This window comes from Calonectris borealis, chromosome 22, assembly GCF_964195595.1.
Source record: "Calonectris borealis chromosome 22, bCalBor7.hap1.2, whole genome shotgun sequence".
Taxonomy (NCBI): Eukaryota; Metazoa; Chordata; class Aves; order Procellariiformes; family Procellariidae; genus Calonectris; species Calonectris borealis.
In genome coordinates, this window is record NC_134333.1 from 8,335,366 (window position 1) to 8,351,797 (window position 16,432).

General features: G+C 49.6%; 1 protein-coding gene across 1 annotated transcript; it reads left to right on the plus strand.

The window, feature by feature from the left end:
- The first annotated feature begins 3,370 nt into the window (after positions 1-3,370).
- Positions 3,371-6,775, plus strand: HOXB4 (homeobox B4). Its single transcript, XM_075171476.1, has 3 exons — positions 3,371-3,603; positions 3,710-4,136; positions 4,898-6,775. The coding sequence occupies exons 1-3, from the start codon at positions 3,490-3,492 to the stop codon at positions 5,212-5,214; spliced, it is 858 nt and encodes a 285-aa protein (XP_075027577.1). The 5' UTR covers positions 3,371-3,489; the 3' UTR covers positions 5,215-6,775.
- Positions 6,776-16,432: the final 9,657 nt, after the last annotated feature.

Sequence of the window (16,432 nt, forward strand, 5' to 3'; positions counted from 1 at the left end):
AAAAAAAGAAGAAGAAGAAGGAGAGAGAGAAATTAGTGTTCTTATCGAGAAATAATCTCATTGAAAAAGCAACACAGGGGAGAGAGAGCAGAACAGCCCAGGCTGGGTTGGGGAGGGGGGTGGCGGGGTGGGGTGGGGGGTTTAGGGGGTTTCTATAGGATTCCGCCTGCAAAACCTCACCAAGTTTTGAGGGAGCGTCCTAACCCCCTCGGGGATTATTCCGAGGAAAGGACCCACGTTTTGCCAAGGTAGGTCCCGCTCTCGGCGTTACACCTGGGCGGTGCGGCCGGGCTGGGGGTGGGGGGCACCCCCCGCTTAGTCCCCCCTCTTTGGGGGGCAGAGGCGACCAAAGAGGCGCTCAGCATCAGGAGCGGTTTGATACCCCCCCTCCCCCTGCGCTGGCAGGTGTCTTGGGGAGGGTTTTGGGGAGAGTTGGGGGTTCCCCCGGCCCCCCCTTGAGGAGGGGGGGACAGGCCGGGGAGCCCAGGGGACCCCCCCGTTCCATCCCGACTGAGGTTGCTTTGAAACGGAAAAGAGCCCGGGTGAAATTTGTTGTGAGAAACTTGCGCGACGTGGGGCGGTTTCCCAGCGAAAGGGAAAAAGGTGTGCGGGGGGGGACGACACCGAGGGGCTGCCTTTAATTTGGGATCAGAGGCGGTGAGGGGGAGATTTCTTGGAGGTGGGGGGGTGGAAGATTTCTGGTAAACGCTAGGGGTGCTGGTTTGCTAGCACCAAACCCCTTGTGTCATTGGGAAGGAAAATTAAAACCGATTTTTTTTTTTTTTTTTTAAAGGATGTGGGAGGGGGTTAAAAATACGGAATAGGCCTAGTTATTGCTATTCAGGCTTCTCTCCTCGGTTAGGAGATCGCTACGGTACCGGCTGCGAGGAAATACAATAAAATAAATCAGAGAGCGGATTGGAAAGGAGGAATAAAATTTAAGAGAGAGAAAAAAAAAAAGCTCTAATGGGATTGGTTCTGTAGAATTATTTTATGGCATCCGTCTACACGTTGTACAAGCAGATTTGATTTGGCTTCTTACTTTTATGGCAGGTTTTAGAGGGGAAGGTAAATTTTAGAGTTGCTGCCTGCTCCCCAGCAAAGTATAGGTGCTGGTTCGTGGAGGTGGGGAACTCTCTGCTCTGTGCAAAAGGCGTCTTCGCTTTGCTCTGCTTCTTTTGCTGGAAACCTGGGTTTTGTTTAGGCGTCTAAAAAGTTTTGGGGATTGTCCTAGATGCATTTGGGGTTATTTCTTAAAATATGTCTTCGTTTTTCTGTTTATCTGGAATTATACGTTTTATCAGGAAAACCGACTATTCACCTTAAAGTACCTGAAAAATCTCGGGGCATCATGTGTCCGGGAAAACTACGGGACATTCATTCTTGGCCGTAACTATTTTTTGTTAGGTAAAATGCAGGAGTTTGTGAAATATACTGAAGATATTTTCAGGAATTTTGATGGAGGGGAAACGCAGCTTTTCTCTGATAGCTTCTCTGCCGTGGCATTTAAATGTAATTAATTCGGGAGATACTTGACCAAAAAATGTTCTGCCTTTTGAAATACAAAAAAAAAAAGGGGGGGGGGGGGGAAGAAGATGCTATACTTTTAATCTCTCGGGCAACTGTAATTTTAAACGAAATCTCAACATGATGCTACCCTCATTAGTTCCGAATGAAGGTTCATTACCTAGACAGTATGAATATTTTATTGCTTTATATCCCTTTTTCGGAAATGAAACGCCTTTGATCTTTTTCTCGGGTTGTAAAAAGAATTGCCTGTCATTAAAAAAAAAACCTGTCGTCCCATCTGCCTTTACATTCTGTATTTCTTTTCATGTGTTTCTTTCCTTTTTTTTAATAATTTATCCGCACACGCACGTATAAACCCAAACCTTGGTTGACCTCCAAGAACGAAAAATGGATGAAATCTTGGCGCTGCGTATCAGAGAGTAATTACGAGGGTTCCAGGATGTAGGGGGACGGAGCTATGGCATTTTGCTTTTAAACAACGATTATTTGGATTCGAGTCTCGTTGTGCGTCTCTACTTATATATCCAGTCCAGGAGCTGATTTTTGTTTTAGCACAGCGGTAAACTAATGCAGAAGGTACGGAGGAGAAGGTAGAAAAGTTCTAGTTTTTCTCATCTAATATCAGCTATTCGGATACTGAGTTGGTGCTTTAATTAATCGTCTTTCCTCTGAAGGGTGAATCTTTCAACCATCTTTAGATTAATTCTTGATCTCTCGAGTCACAAAACTTTACCCCCCTGCCCCCCTGCCCCAGAAGATAATTATGGCGGTAGGCGAAGATCTCTGACCAAGGAGGATGCATCTGTCTTCTATATGTACCCTGTAGATCCGAATTTGTGTAAAGGAAGTTGGGTCACAAATTCGTATCTAGGGGAATATGTAGTTGACACAAACACTACAGGTCACAATCCCAGAAGGCATTAAAAACAAACCAAAAAAAAAAAAAAAAAAAAGCCACCCCCCCCCCCCCGAGCCCTAAATAAAAGGGTGAAAACAAGGTCTTAACCAGAAAACCGTTTTATAGCTGAAAAGAAATACTTTGGATTTGACCTTAGCTCAACTCCAGCGCTCCTGCGATAAACTTTATCATCACTTCGAGATAAAATCTGAGCTGCGAAGCCGGGAAGGGGGCGGGGGGGTGTCAGGGGCGTTATTACTGCGATTTGGGAGCCAGGGTCCCACTATTGCTTTAGTTTGTGTAATCTCAGCACTGACACCGAAAAAAATACTGCTTTCTTTCCCGCCGCTTGCGAGGAGCTTACTGCGCGTTTCAGGTTTAAACACGAATTTGAGGAATTAGGGGTGGCTTTTGAAAGGCTGCTGGTTTGCTCTGGCTTTTAAAGCGTCTTTATTACAAGAAGGGCGAGGCGAAGATGCATTAGGACTTGGGCTAATTCGCTTTTGTAATTGTTCATCAAGTCCTTGATTTCTTGCTTGGAGGACGGGCTCCTTTCTCCATCGGTGCGTGGGAAACCAGTCAATCTCAGAGCACAGCTAAATGTGATTTAGGAGACCGGGTACCCCGAATTAGCTGATGAATTTCTTATCGATCCCCAACAAGCCCTATTCATCTCTGCCAGGCTCGGGGCGCAATGTCCCTTCCCGTATCACCTTAGCAGGGAATGAGATGCAGCCACCACCCGGAGGGACCGCCATGGATCATCTGCTGGGGCAGCGGCTGCGAGCCGCAGCCCCAAGCCCCCTGAAAAAGCATTTTTACCCTCTATTTTAATTATTTTTGCTTTTTTTTGGGGGGGAGGATATTTTTATTTTTTCCCACCCCCCCTTCCCCCCGGTTCCCCCCCGCCCCGAGCCAGGACACACCCCCGAGGGGTGTGGGCCGGGGGGGGCCGGTTCTCGCCCACGGGGCGCTGCGGAGCCCGGGGCCGGCGGGGCCCGGCGGGGCCGGGACCGGGGGTGGCCGGAGGGGAGCGGGCGCCCCCGGCCGCCTCCCCGGGGATGCTCGGGGCCCCGGGAGAGCCCGGGCTGGGCAGATTTCCTTATCCGGGGATCGCAGGGCACCTCGCCATTGGCCCGCGCTGTCACATGGACTCCAACTTTGTTCACTTGACAGTAAGTAGGAGGGTTTCACGAAACAGGAAAACGAGTAAAGGGGGGGACAGGAATAAATTTTAGGAGAGAGAGATATATTTTTTTTTTTCGTGTGTGCAATTCTAAGAAATTAATGGCCATGAGCTCGTTTTTGATCAACTCCAACTATGTGGACCCCAAGTTCCCACCCTGTGAAGAGTATTCCCACAGCGATTACCTTCCCAATCACTCGCCGGAATATTACAGCAGCCAGAGGCGAGAGAGCACTTTCCAACATGAAGCGATGTACCAGCCGCGGTCAGCCTGCAAGGAGCAGCTCTACTCGTCCTGTCAGAGCTCCGGCCACCAAGCAGCGGTGTTATCCCCCCGGGGTCATGTCCATCCTCCGGCCGGACTGCAGAGCCACCTCTCTGAGCCAAACCATCCCTGCGAGCCGGTCACCCCCAGCCCACCACCCTCCTGCAGCCAAAACTCTCTGAACCAAAGCCCTTCCAATTCCTCTTGCAAAGAGCCGGTAGTTTACCCCTGGATGAAAAAAGTCCATGTAAGCACGGGTAAGTGAACTAAAGTGGCTTTGCTTTATACTAAGTAGCACCTCAAAGTCTTGTAGAAATCTTATTGCACCAGTTGTAAAATAACCATTCGTGGAGATTTACGATCGCCTGTTTGCAGAGCGGTATAATTACATCCTCCATAAATTTTTATTGCTCTGCTTGGCCATGTGCCTTTGAAGTCTCTGTTACCATCCTCCTCCAATTTCTTGCAGGCTACTTTTTTTATGGCTGTTGAATCTTCATAAGTTAAGTTTTATGTTTTTGTAATTTGTATTTAAGTGGCGGGTTGAGTAAACTTTTACTATTTCCCCCCCCCCCCCTTTTTTTTTTTTTAGTGTGATATTTATTAAAAAGGAGTGTCTGTGTTTGTCTGTTTGCATGTGTGTAGGGGGAACTTTAAAGATTTGGGGATAATAGTGTGATGCTCAAGTGGAGGTGTGTATATAGATGTGTATATACACACGCAGAGGGCATGGAAAATGTGTCTAGGGGACCTTATAAAAACGTTTAGACAGGAATACACGTCAAGCAATGAGGATGGAGGTGGAGATTTGGAGATAGGTTCTGGGATTATTTTTAGAAGGTTTGCGGTGTATTTTTTTGATTATATCCCCCCACCAAAAGAATGTGTGATGCTTTTGGGGGGGGAAAAGACCCATTAAAGGAACAGCTCAGTAATTCTTCTTCTGCTCTTTTTTTTTTTTTCTCCCCTTTTTTTTTTTTATTTACCTTTTTCTTTTTCCTCCTTTGTGTTTGTTCAGTAAACCCCAATTACTCAGGAGGGGAACCGAAACGCTCCCGCACAGCCTACACCAGGCAGCAAGTCCTGGAGCTGGAGAAGGAATTTCACTATAACCGCTATCTCACCCGGAGGCGCAGGGTCGAGATCGCCCATTCCCTCTGCCTCTCCGAGCGCCAGATCAAAATCTGGTTCCAGAACAGGAGGATGAAATGGAAAAAAGATCACAAGTTACCAAATACCAAGATCAGGTCTAATTCTTCCAGCTCCTCTGCCAGCCTGCAGATCCCACAAGGAGGATCTCAAACCCGATCCCATGGACCAGCCACCAGCCTATAACTATTCCGTGGATGGATGGAGTGTGCGTGTTTGTGGGTGTGAGTTTGCGTGTGTGTAGGGAACACATGATAATTTTTTTTTTTTTTTAATGCTCCAAGAAGCGAGGGAAGGAGGGGTGCTCTTTATTTATAGGGGGAACAGAGGGAGACTCAGCTGCAACAAAGCAGAGCTGTGCTGTTGTGCCTCTCTTCCATTAAAAGAAGGCTGTAGATGGTAGTTTTCAGATTTGGCTAAGATGGATCCTTGTTTCATCTTTAATCACGCCAAGCTCTGCCCCATTTGTCATGTTTACTCTCCCGTACAAAGGATGGACCTTATGTCTGCTATTACCTCGACAACCAGCGCTCACTTTAATAAATGAGGCTCAGTTTCTTCAAGACGAACTGGATTTTCTCCCGCCCCCCCCCTTTTTTTTTTCCTCCTCTTTTTATTTTCTCGCCTACCAGCCGCAAACGGAAAGTTTCTGTCCCGCCATCCCAAAGACGCGGCGGTTCTAGCACAGTCCTGCGGTGGAGAAAAAACCCCAACAAATACAACCAAAATCCCCGCCGGGCACGGACCGTGGGGAGCAACGGGGGGGGGGAGCTCTCGGACACTGGTCGTGCGTGGGAGTGGGGCGTGGGGGGACCCCCTGGAAAAAAAAAAAAAAAGGAAAATTAGGTCAAGTGGGTGGTGGACAAAGGATGGAGAGGGGTGTAGGACACCCCCCCCCCGCCGCCGTTTTTTCAGTCCAGCAGGTTAATTGTGAGTGTGGGAAAGGGGGGGTGGGAGGGGAGAGGGTAAAGCAAGGGGTTTAGGTTAGAAACTGGGCGACAAACAGCGGCACCTGAATTCACCCCCGCAGCCCCGGGTGAGGGGCGGGGGGGGAAGCTCCTCTCCCGCTGTTTAGCCCAGTTTTGTATTGAAAATGTGAATTAAGGACGGAGGGGTGAGGGCTCGCCCCTCCGGGGGCGAACGCGGGGTGAGGCCGGGGTTTGGCGAGGCTCCCCCCGACACCCCGCCCGGCCCGGCCGCCTCCACCCCCTCGTGTCCTTTGTCCTTCGTGGTGTCCAGGATTACCTGTAAATAGCAGAGAAAAGGAATAAAAAAAAAAAAAGCGCAATTGGAAATAAATTTTTTCATTGTGAATCTGACCCCGTGTGGTTTTTTTTTTTGGGGGGTGTTGTCTTTTTGTTCTGGTGAGAAAAAAATATCTCTTTTAAAGAAATTAATTAAACAGCACGTTTCTTTTTTACAGGGATTTCTGTTGTCAATGGCACAGCCTCAAGTCCCTAATGAAAACAAAAGATGTTTGACTATAGGGTATATCAGCCTTAAGTACTGCTAAGCCTTACATATTATGATTTATTTGTTCTAAGCATATATTAATATGCTCTTCCCAAACTGGTCTCAGACAAAACAGAGGTAGTCATTAGCGCTTTGCTTTGCTGTAAGGAATGGGTGTAGCGTTGTATTTCTCTAGAGAGACTTCTCGATTAAAAAAAAAAAAAAATCTCCTTCTCCAAGGTAGTTAATGCATTAATGAGTCTAATTTTTGCACAGATGTTTCTCGGTGTTTGCAGGTTTTCTGTGTATTTTTATATTACAAAGGAGCTGGCTCCTGCGATAGCTCATAGCCTGACAAGCAAATAGATAATCAAGAAGACAAATGGCTTCTTTTGTGAGCCGCAGCTCTTGTATTAATTTTCATTTTCTTTCTCATAGAAAGTATCGAAAATACTGTTCAGGACGAAATAACATTCCAGTTCTAGGTTACAAATATATATATATATATATAAAAAAAAAAGACTATTGTGCGCAGGGGGGTCCGCAGGGGGACGAAGCCTCCGCACCAGCTGAAGAAAATAATAATTTTCTTATACTTGCCTCCAAAAAAAATGGCTTTTGCTTATTTGTTCAATGTTCACGGAATTCTCCGAGACCCCCCATCAGGACCGAAATATTCCCCCGCATTATTCAGAAACAAAGGCAGGGCTTGAAATATTTAAAGCCAGATTGTGTTTATGTGTTATTCCTTTAGTTGTAGTAAGTCACCGCACGACCAACTTGCAAATAAAGTGTCCCCAAAAGTCTCCCTGCCCCCAGCTCAAACAAAGGGCCGTTAGATTTTTCTTTCTATTGACATTTTAATACTTTAAAATAATATTAATGTAGTCACATGGTACAAATCTGTTACACGCTCTGATGTAGAAGAAATGGATTTATGGATGTATTTTGGGTTAACTATCGCATTTTTATCGTAAACCTTTAAAGTTTCTTTTTTTTTTTTTTTTTTCCCCCTCCCAGGGAGGGTGGCAAGGGCTGTATTTTATTGTAATGCCTGAGGTTGGGGTGTTTTGTTGTTGTTGTTGCATTTTATTTTACTGTTTCTCTCTTTGATCTGCTGGGGTTGTAAAGGGGGTGTTATTTTCAAGATAGTGCTTCTAAGAACGGCAAAAAATCGTTCTTTGAAAAAAAAAAGCATATGCTTCCAGGAATGCGGGGTCTATAGAAGCAAATCAAAGCTGGAAAGTATGAATAGAATAGAAGGGGGAGAAAAGAAGATTTCTATAGGACCTAAAAGTTCACAGCCATTATAAGCAGACAGAAGCCAAGAAAAATGCGAGAATTATACAGAAAATCATTAATCACTTCTTTTCTTTAAATACTTATCCTTTTCCCATTGTTATTCAACAGCAAATCTCCGCAGACCGTCTGTTGGGAAAAAAGCACCCGGAGTCCTACAAGAATCTTCAGGGGAAATAATAATATTAATAATAAAATCTGGATCCTAAAGGTGAAAGCTTTATTTTTGGGGGAGAAAAACAAAACCAACCCCCCCCCAAGCCACCCCCTCCCCCAGATCTCTCACTTTGGAAGAAACCACCCAAACCATGAGGGCCGTCTCTGGGGCGTTGGAAAAAGGATGTGGGAGCGAACCAGGTAACAGAGCTGCTCTCTTGGCATGCATTTCTGATCGGTTTATTGCCTCCTTTCACGAGAAAGCTGGGGGAAAGCAAAAGAAAAAAGGAGCTAAAAAAAAAGAGGCAGAAAGAAAAACAACACGTGAATTCTTGTGCGGGGTTTTCCTTCTGTTTTCTCGTTTTATTTTGACCGATGTGAGCGAGGGGAGCGGGCAGAGAAAGTTTGCAGGCGGGTTACTTGTGGCGAGAGGGGTTTTTTTCCCCCTCGATTTGGGGCTGTGCGTGTTTGGGGCTCGGCCCTGCGGAGCTTTGCTGCGGGACCCCGGGCAGGGCGGCGGGGCGGCGGTTGGGCCCCTCGAGTGGGAGGTTCGGGGGGGGGGGGGGGGTTACCCCTCTTGGTTCCTTTTTTATTATTATTTTTTCTCCTTTTTTTTTTTTTCCTTTCTAAAAATTATTTTCCAGGGAGCAAGATCTCCCTGCCCGTGTCACGGGAGGGATTGGCAGTGTCCCAAGGGGGACAGAGCGCCGGGGGTGCGGGTGTCCCGGGGGTGCGGGTGTCCCGAGGTGCGGGTGTCCCGGGGGTTGCGGGTGTCTCGGGGATGAGTGTCTCGGGGACACTCACCACGAGTGTCTGTGTCGGCGGTTCGGGGGGTTGCTGCCCCGTCCCGGGAGCGGTGCGGGAATACGGTGGCGAAGGAAAGGGGTGAAAATGAGGGAGATAAAACCCAGCGCTGGCAAGCCCCGATCGGGGGATAGAGTTCACGCAGAGGACACGTTTTCTAGGCGATTAGCTGTGTATTACAGCCGGGGACTGACCTCGCAAACCCCTTGACCTCTCCGAGGCTGGACATTGTGCTGGGCAACAGCTCAGCCCGCAGTTCAGCAAAACTTTACGTGTGCGGGGTCCCGCCGGCCCCGGCCCTCACCGCGGTCTTGGGCCGTGGAAGCGGGGAACCAGCTCCGGGAGGAAAAAGTGGGGGAAGAAGGGAGTGGAGAAGGGACTTAGGAGTGGGTTTATTTCTGCTTTCTCACGGTTTAAGCGTTCTGTTTCCGAGTCCGGGCCCGACAGACGCTTTCCCCTCTGATTTCACTTCAAAAGCCCTCGGTGTTCCCTTGTTTGTTTGCTTCTTTGTAAGAAAGAAAGAGAGAAGGAGAGAGGGAGAGAGGCGCGGGGGACTCTGCGGTGGTTCGCCTTTGCAGAGCAGACCGGCTGCTCTTTGCTTTACAAAAATAATTTGGGGAAAAAACACCCCCAATGGAAGGACCCCCAACCCGCCGCCCCTTCCCTCGTCTCATCTCGCCTCTTATTTTCAGAAATTCCTTTGTTTCCGAGAGTCCCTCTCCATCCTCCTCCCCCCCGCACCTCCTCCCACTTCGCCCCTGCCCACGCCGCTCTCAAAAGCCTCTCTGTGCCCAGCTGCCTGCTGCCGGCGCGGAGCTGCGCGGAGCTGCGCGGAGCGGTGCGGAGCGGCGCGGGGGATCCCACCGGGCCGAGGGATGCTCGGGCGGCCTCTTCCCGGGACCCTCGAGCCAGGACCCCCACCCCAGCCCCCCCAGGCACCGGTCCCGCCCGGGCTGCTGAACCCCTTTGTTTCCACTTGGTTCCAAAATCGGACAAAAAAAAGATTGTGTGAGAGCGAAGTCGCGTAACTCAACCCCTTGATGGAGATACTAGAGAGAAGGGCTACAGAGGAAGTAAAAATAAATATATATGTGTATATCTATCTATACATGCATGGGTATGAGGCGGGGGGGGGATCTGCCTGGTATAAGGAGTCTGGGGGAGTCGTGCTGCCCCGGTATAGCGCTGGGTCCCTTTAAAGGCGGCTCGGCTCGGCGTTGGGAGTTTCTCAGCCCCAGTGACAGATTTATGATCCGCAATAAGAACGGCGTGTTTAAATCCGTAAATCAATCTCGCTTTCTCACTATATAAACGTTCATTTTATCTTTAGAAAGAAAACGGCTTTGATCACGGCACCTCGGAGGCCGAAGCCGCTGTTTATGGCCGCGTTTCCGACCCTTTGAACTGGGGGCTTAAAAAAAAAAAAAAAAAAGACGAAATGGGTCCTTCTTTTGCATGAAACAAACCCGCAAATGCCAGCGGAGGTGCAGAGGGGGTATCTGCCCCGTTTGCTGCCTGGGATGGCTCTGTTCCTTTTTTTTTTCTTTTTTTTTTTTTTAATTTATTTACCCGGGTCCATTTACAGGGACATTTCGTTTTATGACTAGGGAAAAAAAAAAGTGGTTGTGTGAAACGAAAGTTGCGGCTTCTGAATTGACCTGAAGTTCCTCATAAAAGCCCCCCCGAAGCTTCCTCCCACGTGGAACCCCCCCCAGCGACGGGAGCCCCTTTTAATCGGATTTTCCCCCTGCTTCCTCCCACACCTTGACCAAACATCTCTCTTCCGACAACCACTTTCATTCGATAAAATCGATTCAGAAATAATCGAGGGGTTTTGAAAACGAAGCGCTTCCCCGCTCGTTCCTTCCTGGCCTGGGGGAGTCCCGACCGCCCCCCCCCCCCTCCCAGCCCCCTAGGCTCGGCTTAAGGGAGGGAAAAAACCGTTTTTAGGCTTTTAAAATTAATTTTTACGTTTAATACGAGCTCCCTCCAGGCTTTACCCGTGGAGGGGAAGGGTGCATTTCCGTTCCTGGTGTAGCCCCCCGGTGAGGGTGTGGGGATGCTGGGGTGCTTGGGAGGGGTTGGGGAGAGGCTCTGCCCTGGGGTCCCCCCTCCGGGTTCTGAGAGACCCGGGGGGCGCTGGGACACAGTCCTGAGGCTTTCAAGCTTGGTGCCTTTTCTCGGGTGACAGTCTTCCCCCGTGGACGTCGGGGGGCCGTGCGGGGGCTGCCCGCTCGGCGCAGGCAGCGGTGTGCCAGGGCAGCGCACGCCCGGCTGCCTGCTCGGCGGCGGCTCCGCGGCCTTTCCCAGCGGCGGCCTTTGTTGCGAAGTCTTTTTTTTTTTTTTTTTTTTTTTTTTTTCCAGGATCCTTGTACTTGGCAGCTCCCTTCAGAGACAAAATTTGATTTTTTTTTTTTTTTTAATGCAATAAAGGCTGGCCAAACAATAACAGCAGCGGGGAGAAAAGGCCTGGAAGTCAGGCGAAGGGAGGGCTGAGTTCTTTAAAACCAGGAGTTTAAATATTCTTAGCCGGTTTAGACGCTAAAACAGTTGTGCTATTCAGTACAAGACTGCAATAAAAATCTCAGTGTGGAGAGAAAAAAAAAAACAAAACCACGATGTGGCTTAAGTGAACCAAGGTCCAGCAAAGCCAACCTCCAGGAACCGTTTAGAGAAGGGTTTAAATGCTCTCAGCTCCAGGCAGGAAAGAGAATGGGGAAATAAACCTAAAATCATGCCCTTTAATGGAGAAGTGGATTAGAGGTGAGTGCCCTCTGCACATCCTCGTCCCACGCTGGCACGGCCGTGCCAGGCAGCCCTGGGGAGGGGGATCTCTGTCCGTCTAAGAAAAGCTTCGTTCAGTTTGAAACTTCTTTAAAAAAATACTGTTCCGGTGGAAGGTCACAGTGGTCCTTTGAGTATGAAACGGAGAGACCCCCTTCCCCCTTCCCCATCACGTGATTCATTAAATAATTAATGCAGAGGTTGCAGAATAGATATGTATTCGTCAGGAAAATCGCAGACATGGTCTCCTTGTGTCTGACGTGAAATTCAACTGTCCTTTAAAAAACAAGCCTATAGCTGAGGGAAAAAAAGAGAGAAAGAGCGAGAGGGAGAGAGAGAAAGAGGGGGAGAGGAGGAGAGAGGGAGAGGGAGAGGGAGAGGAGTCTGCAATAAAACAATTCTCAGGAACCACGAAGCCACGCCGAGGGCTGGATTATTGTAAGTAGCAGGGGCTTCCCAATTCCTAGCGTGTCTATATGTCCATGTAAATTTATTGTTTGTTATTAATGTTATTGTCGTAAAATGTGACAAATAGCCGTCTTCATTTCCTCCCATTTCTCTTCACATGGTGGTATGTGTGTTTATACCCATCGAGGCATTTCATTGATATTTTTAGGAATATTCCTCTCTCTCCCTCTCCCTCTCTCTCCTCGCAACCTTTTTTTTTTTTTTTCCTTCCCCCCTTTCTTGATTTATTACAATAAACATGTCAGCAGCAGTGCGGCTGCCATTGTGTGTGTGTTTGTGAGAGAGTTGTGTTGTTTATAGTGGTGTCCAAGATAAATCATTTCTCGAGTGAAAATGATGTGCAAGCGATGATATTTTAGAGCGAGGATCTCTCTCTACCCCACTCCCTGGAGTTGATTATTTCAGACGATTTACAGTAATAGATCAGCAGCTAATATGAAAGCTCTGTAGCTGGGGGTCTTAAATTACAGCATCTGTGATTACCAATTAAGGAGAGATTTGTATAAATTTGGTAATCCGGGAACGCCTCATTGGCATATAAACCTAGTAAAAGAGCACGACCTTAATATAAAAATTACAGCTCGGAGTCCTGCGTTGCAGCACCCCTTTATCAACGATAATTCATTTTCTCCCCTGTTTCCATCCCCCGGCAGGACTCCTCGCTGGAGAACAGGCACAGGTCGCTTTAGGAAAGTGAGGCAATTTCTGGAGATGCCCCATTTTAAACCAGACACAGAAATCGGACTTAAAATGCAAGGAAAAAAAAAAAGAAAGAAAAAAATAGAGGTTGCAGCAGGAGGGTTGTAAGGTAGCTGCTTCTCAGAGAGGCACTGGGTCCCAGGCAGGAAGGGGATTTTGCCCATCAAAACCAGAACAATGGGGATCTGTGGGAACTGGGGCGCTGCCGACGGACCCCAGCAGGTCCCTATAACCACTGAGAACAACAGAAAGGGGAATAAACTCATTGCGGGTAATTCGTTGTGCTTTTCGAGCAGGAGGATAACTTTGCGTGGTTTTCTAGCGCCCGGATCTCAGGCTGCGATGGTGATGGATGGGGAGGGAGAGGATAATCTTCTTATGATGAAAGTTGGAGAAGGTGCTCTAAGGAATGTCTTGCTATTTAGGAGCCCGGGCCTGTTATTTACCTCGGGAAAAGCAGAGCTCTGAGGAGAAATGGCACTGAAAATAGGCTTAAATAGTAGCAGAACCTGGCCGGCAGCTGTTACCTTTTTCGTGATTCCTATGTAAAATATAGCGGGGCTGTAATAGGGAAATTCCTTTCAAGCCACTGAGGTAGGGCAGCGAGGCTGAAGCTTTGGGGACGAGATGTGTGTCCCAAAAGGGGAGCACCGCTACCTGCTTTAATGTCAGCGCGGGGAGCGCATCCTCCGCGGAAAATGGGAGGTCAGGAGTCAGGCTCTGCCCTCCCCTCCCGTCTCCAAACTGGACCAAATTGGTCCTAAGCGGGAGTGTTGAAAGGGAAGGAGGAAGTGGGAGATCGCGTTTTTAAATATTTTACAACCTCCAACATGCGAGGAGTCAATAAAACTGACAACAGGAGCAAAGATTAAATGTTCGCACCGGATTCTCGGATGAGAATTCACCGCTTTTCCCCCCTTCCCTTCCCTTTCCTCCCCTCTGCTCGCCAGCCAAGTCTCACACCGCCCGAGCGGGGATATTTAACTCTGTCTGCTAGTGTAAACCTTTATGTAGCAAAATTAGAGCAACTCAGCGACTTTCATTAAATATTAAGGGAGATCCAGGGACGGTGACTGAGGCAGAAATAGAGCATCATTCTCTGTCAAGCCCCGTATTAATTTAAGTTGTCGGCTTCAAATGGATGCAGACCCCCTCTCCGTTTTTCACCCCCCTCCCCTTTATTTTATTCGGTGTATTTTGTTTTATATTGTTGCATTATTATTATTTTTTTCTGTCGGCTTAGGATGTCGAGCGTGAGAAATTGGCCCTTGGCGGGGGGCGGTTGCGGGCTCGGTGCGGGGGAGCCACCCTGCAGCCCCCGCCCTGGGCAGCAGCCCCCTTTAAATCAATACCGGAGCTTTATTTATCCCCGGTCCAGACGCCTTTGTCCGAGTGTCTCCCTGTAATAATGTGATGTCAGGGGGAGATGGGGTGGCCGAGGGCTGCCGGGTCGCTCTGGCCGAGCCTTCGTGCTGGGGATGCAGCCCCGACCCCGGGGCACTGCCTGCCCGGCCCGGGAGAGAAGCCCGGACCCGGGGTGGGGCTCTGGACCCGAACTATGACCCTGGATAAGAGCCCCAGACCCCGATTAAGAGACTCAGAGGCGGGATAGGATCTCAGATCCAGGATAAGAGCCCCACACCCCCATTAGGAGACACAGACCACAATTAGGATCCCTAGACCCAGGAGAGCATCCCATAACAGTGATAGGATCCCAAAACTCGGGAGAAGAGCCTCCAACCTTGGAGGGGACCCCAGACCCAGGATAGGACCCAGACCCGGGAGGGGACCCCAGACCCAGGCTGGGAGCCGGGCCGGGCGGTGGAAGGCAGAGCGCTCCCCGTCCCTGGCCGGGGGCTGCGGGAGGGGGCCGGGGCAGAGAGGCGCTTGGATGATGCAAGGATCCGGGAGAGAAGGGCAGCGTTATTCCCCGAGCACCGCCTTGGTCCTTGTTCCTACCTCAGAACCTCAGGGCTCTGCTCCCCCCACCCATGTCAGCTCCATCCTACCCGAAAACCAAGTTTTTTCCCCTCTGCGGTTAGCGGTGACCCGAGGGAAAGGGCTTGCTTTCGGTCAGAGCTGGGAAGGGAAGTCCGGAGCAGAAGCCCCTGCCCCGCGCATCCTCCGCGCATCCTCCGCGCATCCTCAGCGCAGCCCCGCCGCCGCTTCTCCCAGCTCAGCCGCCCAACAGATTCGCTGCTCTCCCAGATCCGCTAAAAATAACGAGCAAATAGTTCCTTACCATTTTTTTAAGCTGTGTTTATTAACTCGATGAAACCGAGTTTTTCGAGAAACCAGCTATTGTAGCTTAGAGTTACAAATGGCAGAAATAATGTTCAAGAGGCGGGAGGAGATAATAAGCTATTTCAAGTAGCTGGAGCAACTGCTATTTCATTAATTTCTGTGCAATAAGCCTTTCTCCTTGCCTGTCATCTCGTCAGAAGTTCCTGGTCTATCAGCGCTTCGAATCCGTGTTTATCACATCTCATCCCCAAAGAAATCTCCCTCCCTTCCCCTCTCGGCCAGACATACCCTATCTTTTCCCAAAGAGGAAGCTATTAACGTTGTAAATGTGAGTCAACAGCACCTTAATTCATAATTTATTGCAGGCGGTAGGAGAGAGTTACTTAAGATCAAAGCATCGCGGAGGGCGAGAGCTGCAAGGCGTGGAGACCAGGGAGCAGAGCAGAGCAAGAAAGGAGGATAACGCGGAAACCTGCAGCTTAGGCACGGAGAGGCGCGGAGCGGACGCGGCGGCAGGGCGGGCAGGACGCGGCAGCAGCTTCCCCCCCCCCGCCCTCCTTTTTTTTTTTTTTTTTTTGTTTTCCCCTGGAAGGGGGTTTCAGGCAGTGTTTGCCCTACCCGGCCCCCAGCATCACCCCCGGGCAGCTCCTGCTGCTCCGGCCAGAGCAAATCCGGCATCGCCCCAAATCCGCCCCGCTGCAGGCCCGAGGAGCTGCAGGGGAGGGCCCGGAGCCGATGCCAATTATGCTGCTTCATTTTCATATTTAAAAAGGGAGGCGAACACGAGTCACGGGCAGACAAGACAAAAGGGAAGAGCTCGGTCGCTTTTCACTTAAACAGGCAAAAGTTTGGAAACGGTGACGGTTTTCTTTGAAGTTTTCTCCTTTTTTTTTTTTTTTTTTGGTCAGGAGGAGGGAGAGGAGAAGAGGGGGGAGACGAAAGAAATAAAAGGCAATAACCACATTTCAACACTTCCCTGCGCGTAACCATCCCAGTTGAAAAGGAAGGCTATAAATCAGAGGCGATGGTGGAGATTTGACTCCTTATTTTTTTTTGTTTTTTTAGCGTAGATATGAGGGGAGGGGTTAAGGAGAAATCCCCACTCGTTGCTGTTTCGTCTCCTTTTGATGTCCGACTCAATGCGAAATATATCAGTGCTTTATTGGCAGCGGTATCTAGAGGTCAGGAGAGAAGCCTGAAAAACTTCGGGTCAAATTCTCTCCGAGCATGTCTCGGTGAAATCAATAGAGAATGGCAATCCGCAGCCTCTGGGGCTGGGGGGGGACGGGGAGAGGGACCGGCCACGACCCCCGAGCCCCTCTCCCACCGCCCTGGTACCACCGCTGCGCCCCGGAGCCCTGCGAGCCCATCACCTGCCCCCGGGCCCGCCGCTCCAGCCGCTCGCCTCTGCCCAGCTCGGGGTGAGTGGGTGGGGGGGATTTTTTCGGTGGGGAGGGTTTGCCCCCCCCTTTCCCTCCCGGTTTTTGGGAGCCGAAGC

What these genes read in the sequence shown, in the direction of transcription:
- HOXB4 (XM_075171476.1), top strand. Translation starts at nt 3,490, where the DNA reads ATGCTCGGGGCCCCGGGAGAGCCCGGGCTGGGCAGATTTCCTTATCCG. An exon ending in CCAACTTTGTTCACTTGACA is followed by an intron (nt 3,604 to 3,709) that starts GTAAGTAGGAGG and finishes TGCAATTCTAAG; the next exon opens with AAATTAATGGCCATGAGCTC. An exon ending in AAAAGTCCATGTAAGCACGG is followed by an intron (nt 4,137 to 4,897) that starts GTAAGTGAACTA and finishes GTGTTTGTTCAG; the next exon opens with TAAACCCCAATTACTCAGGA.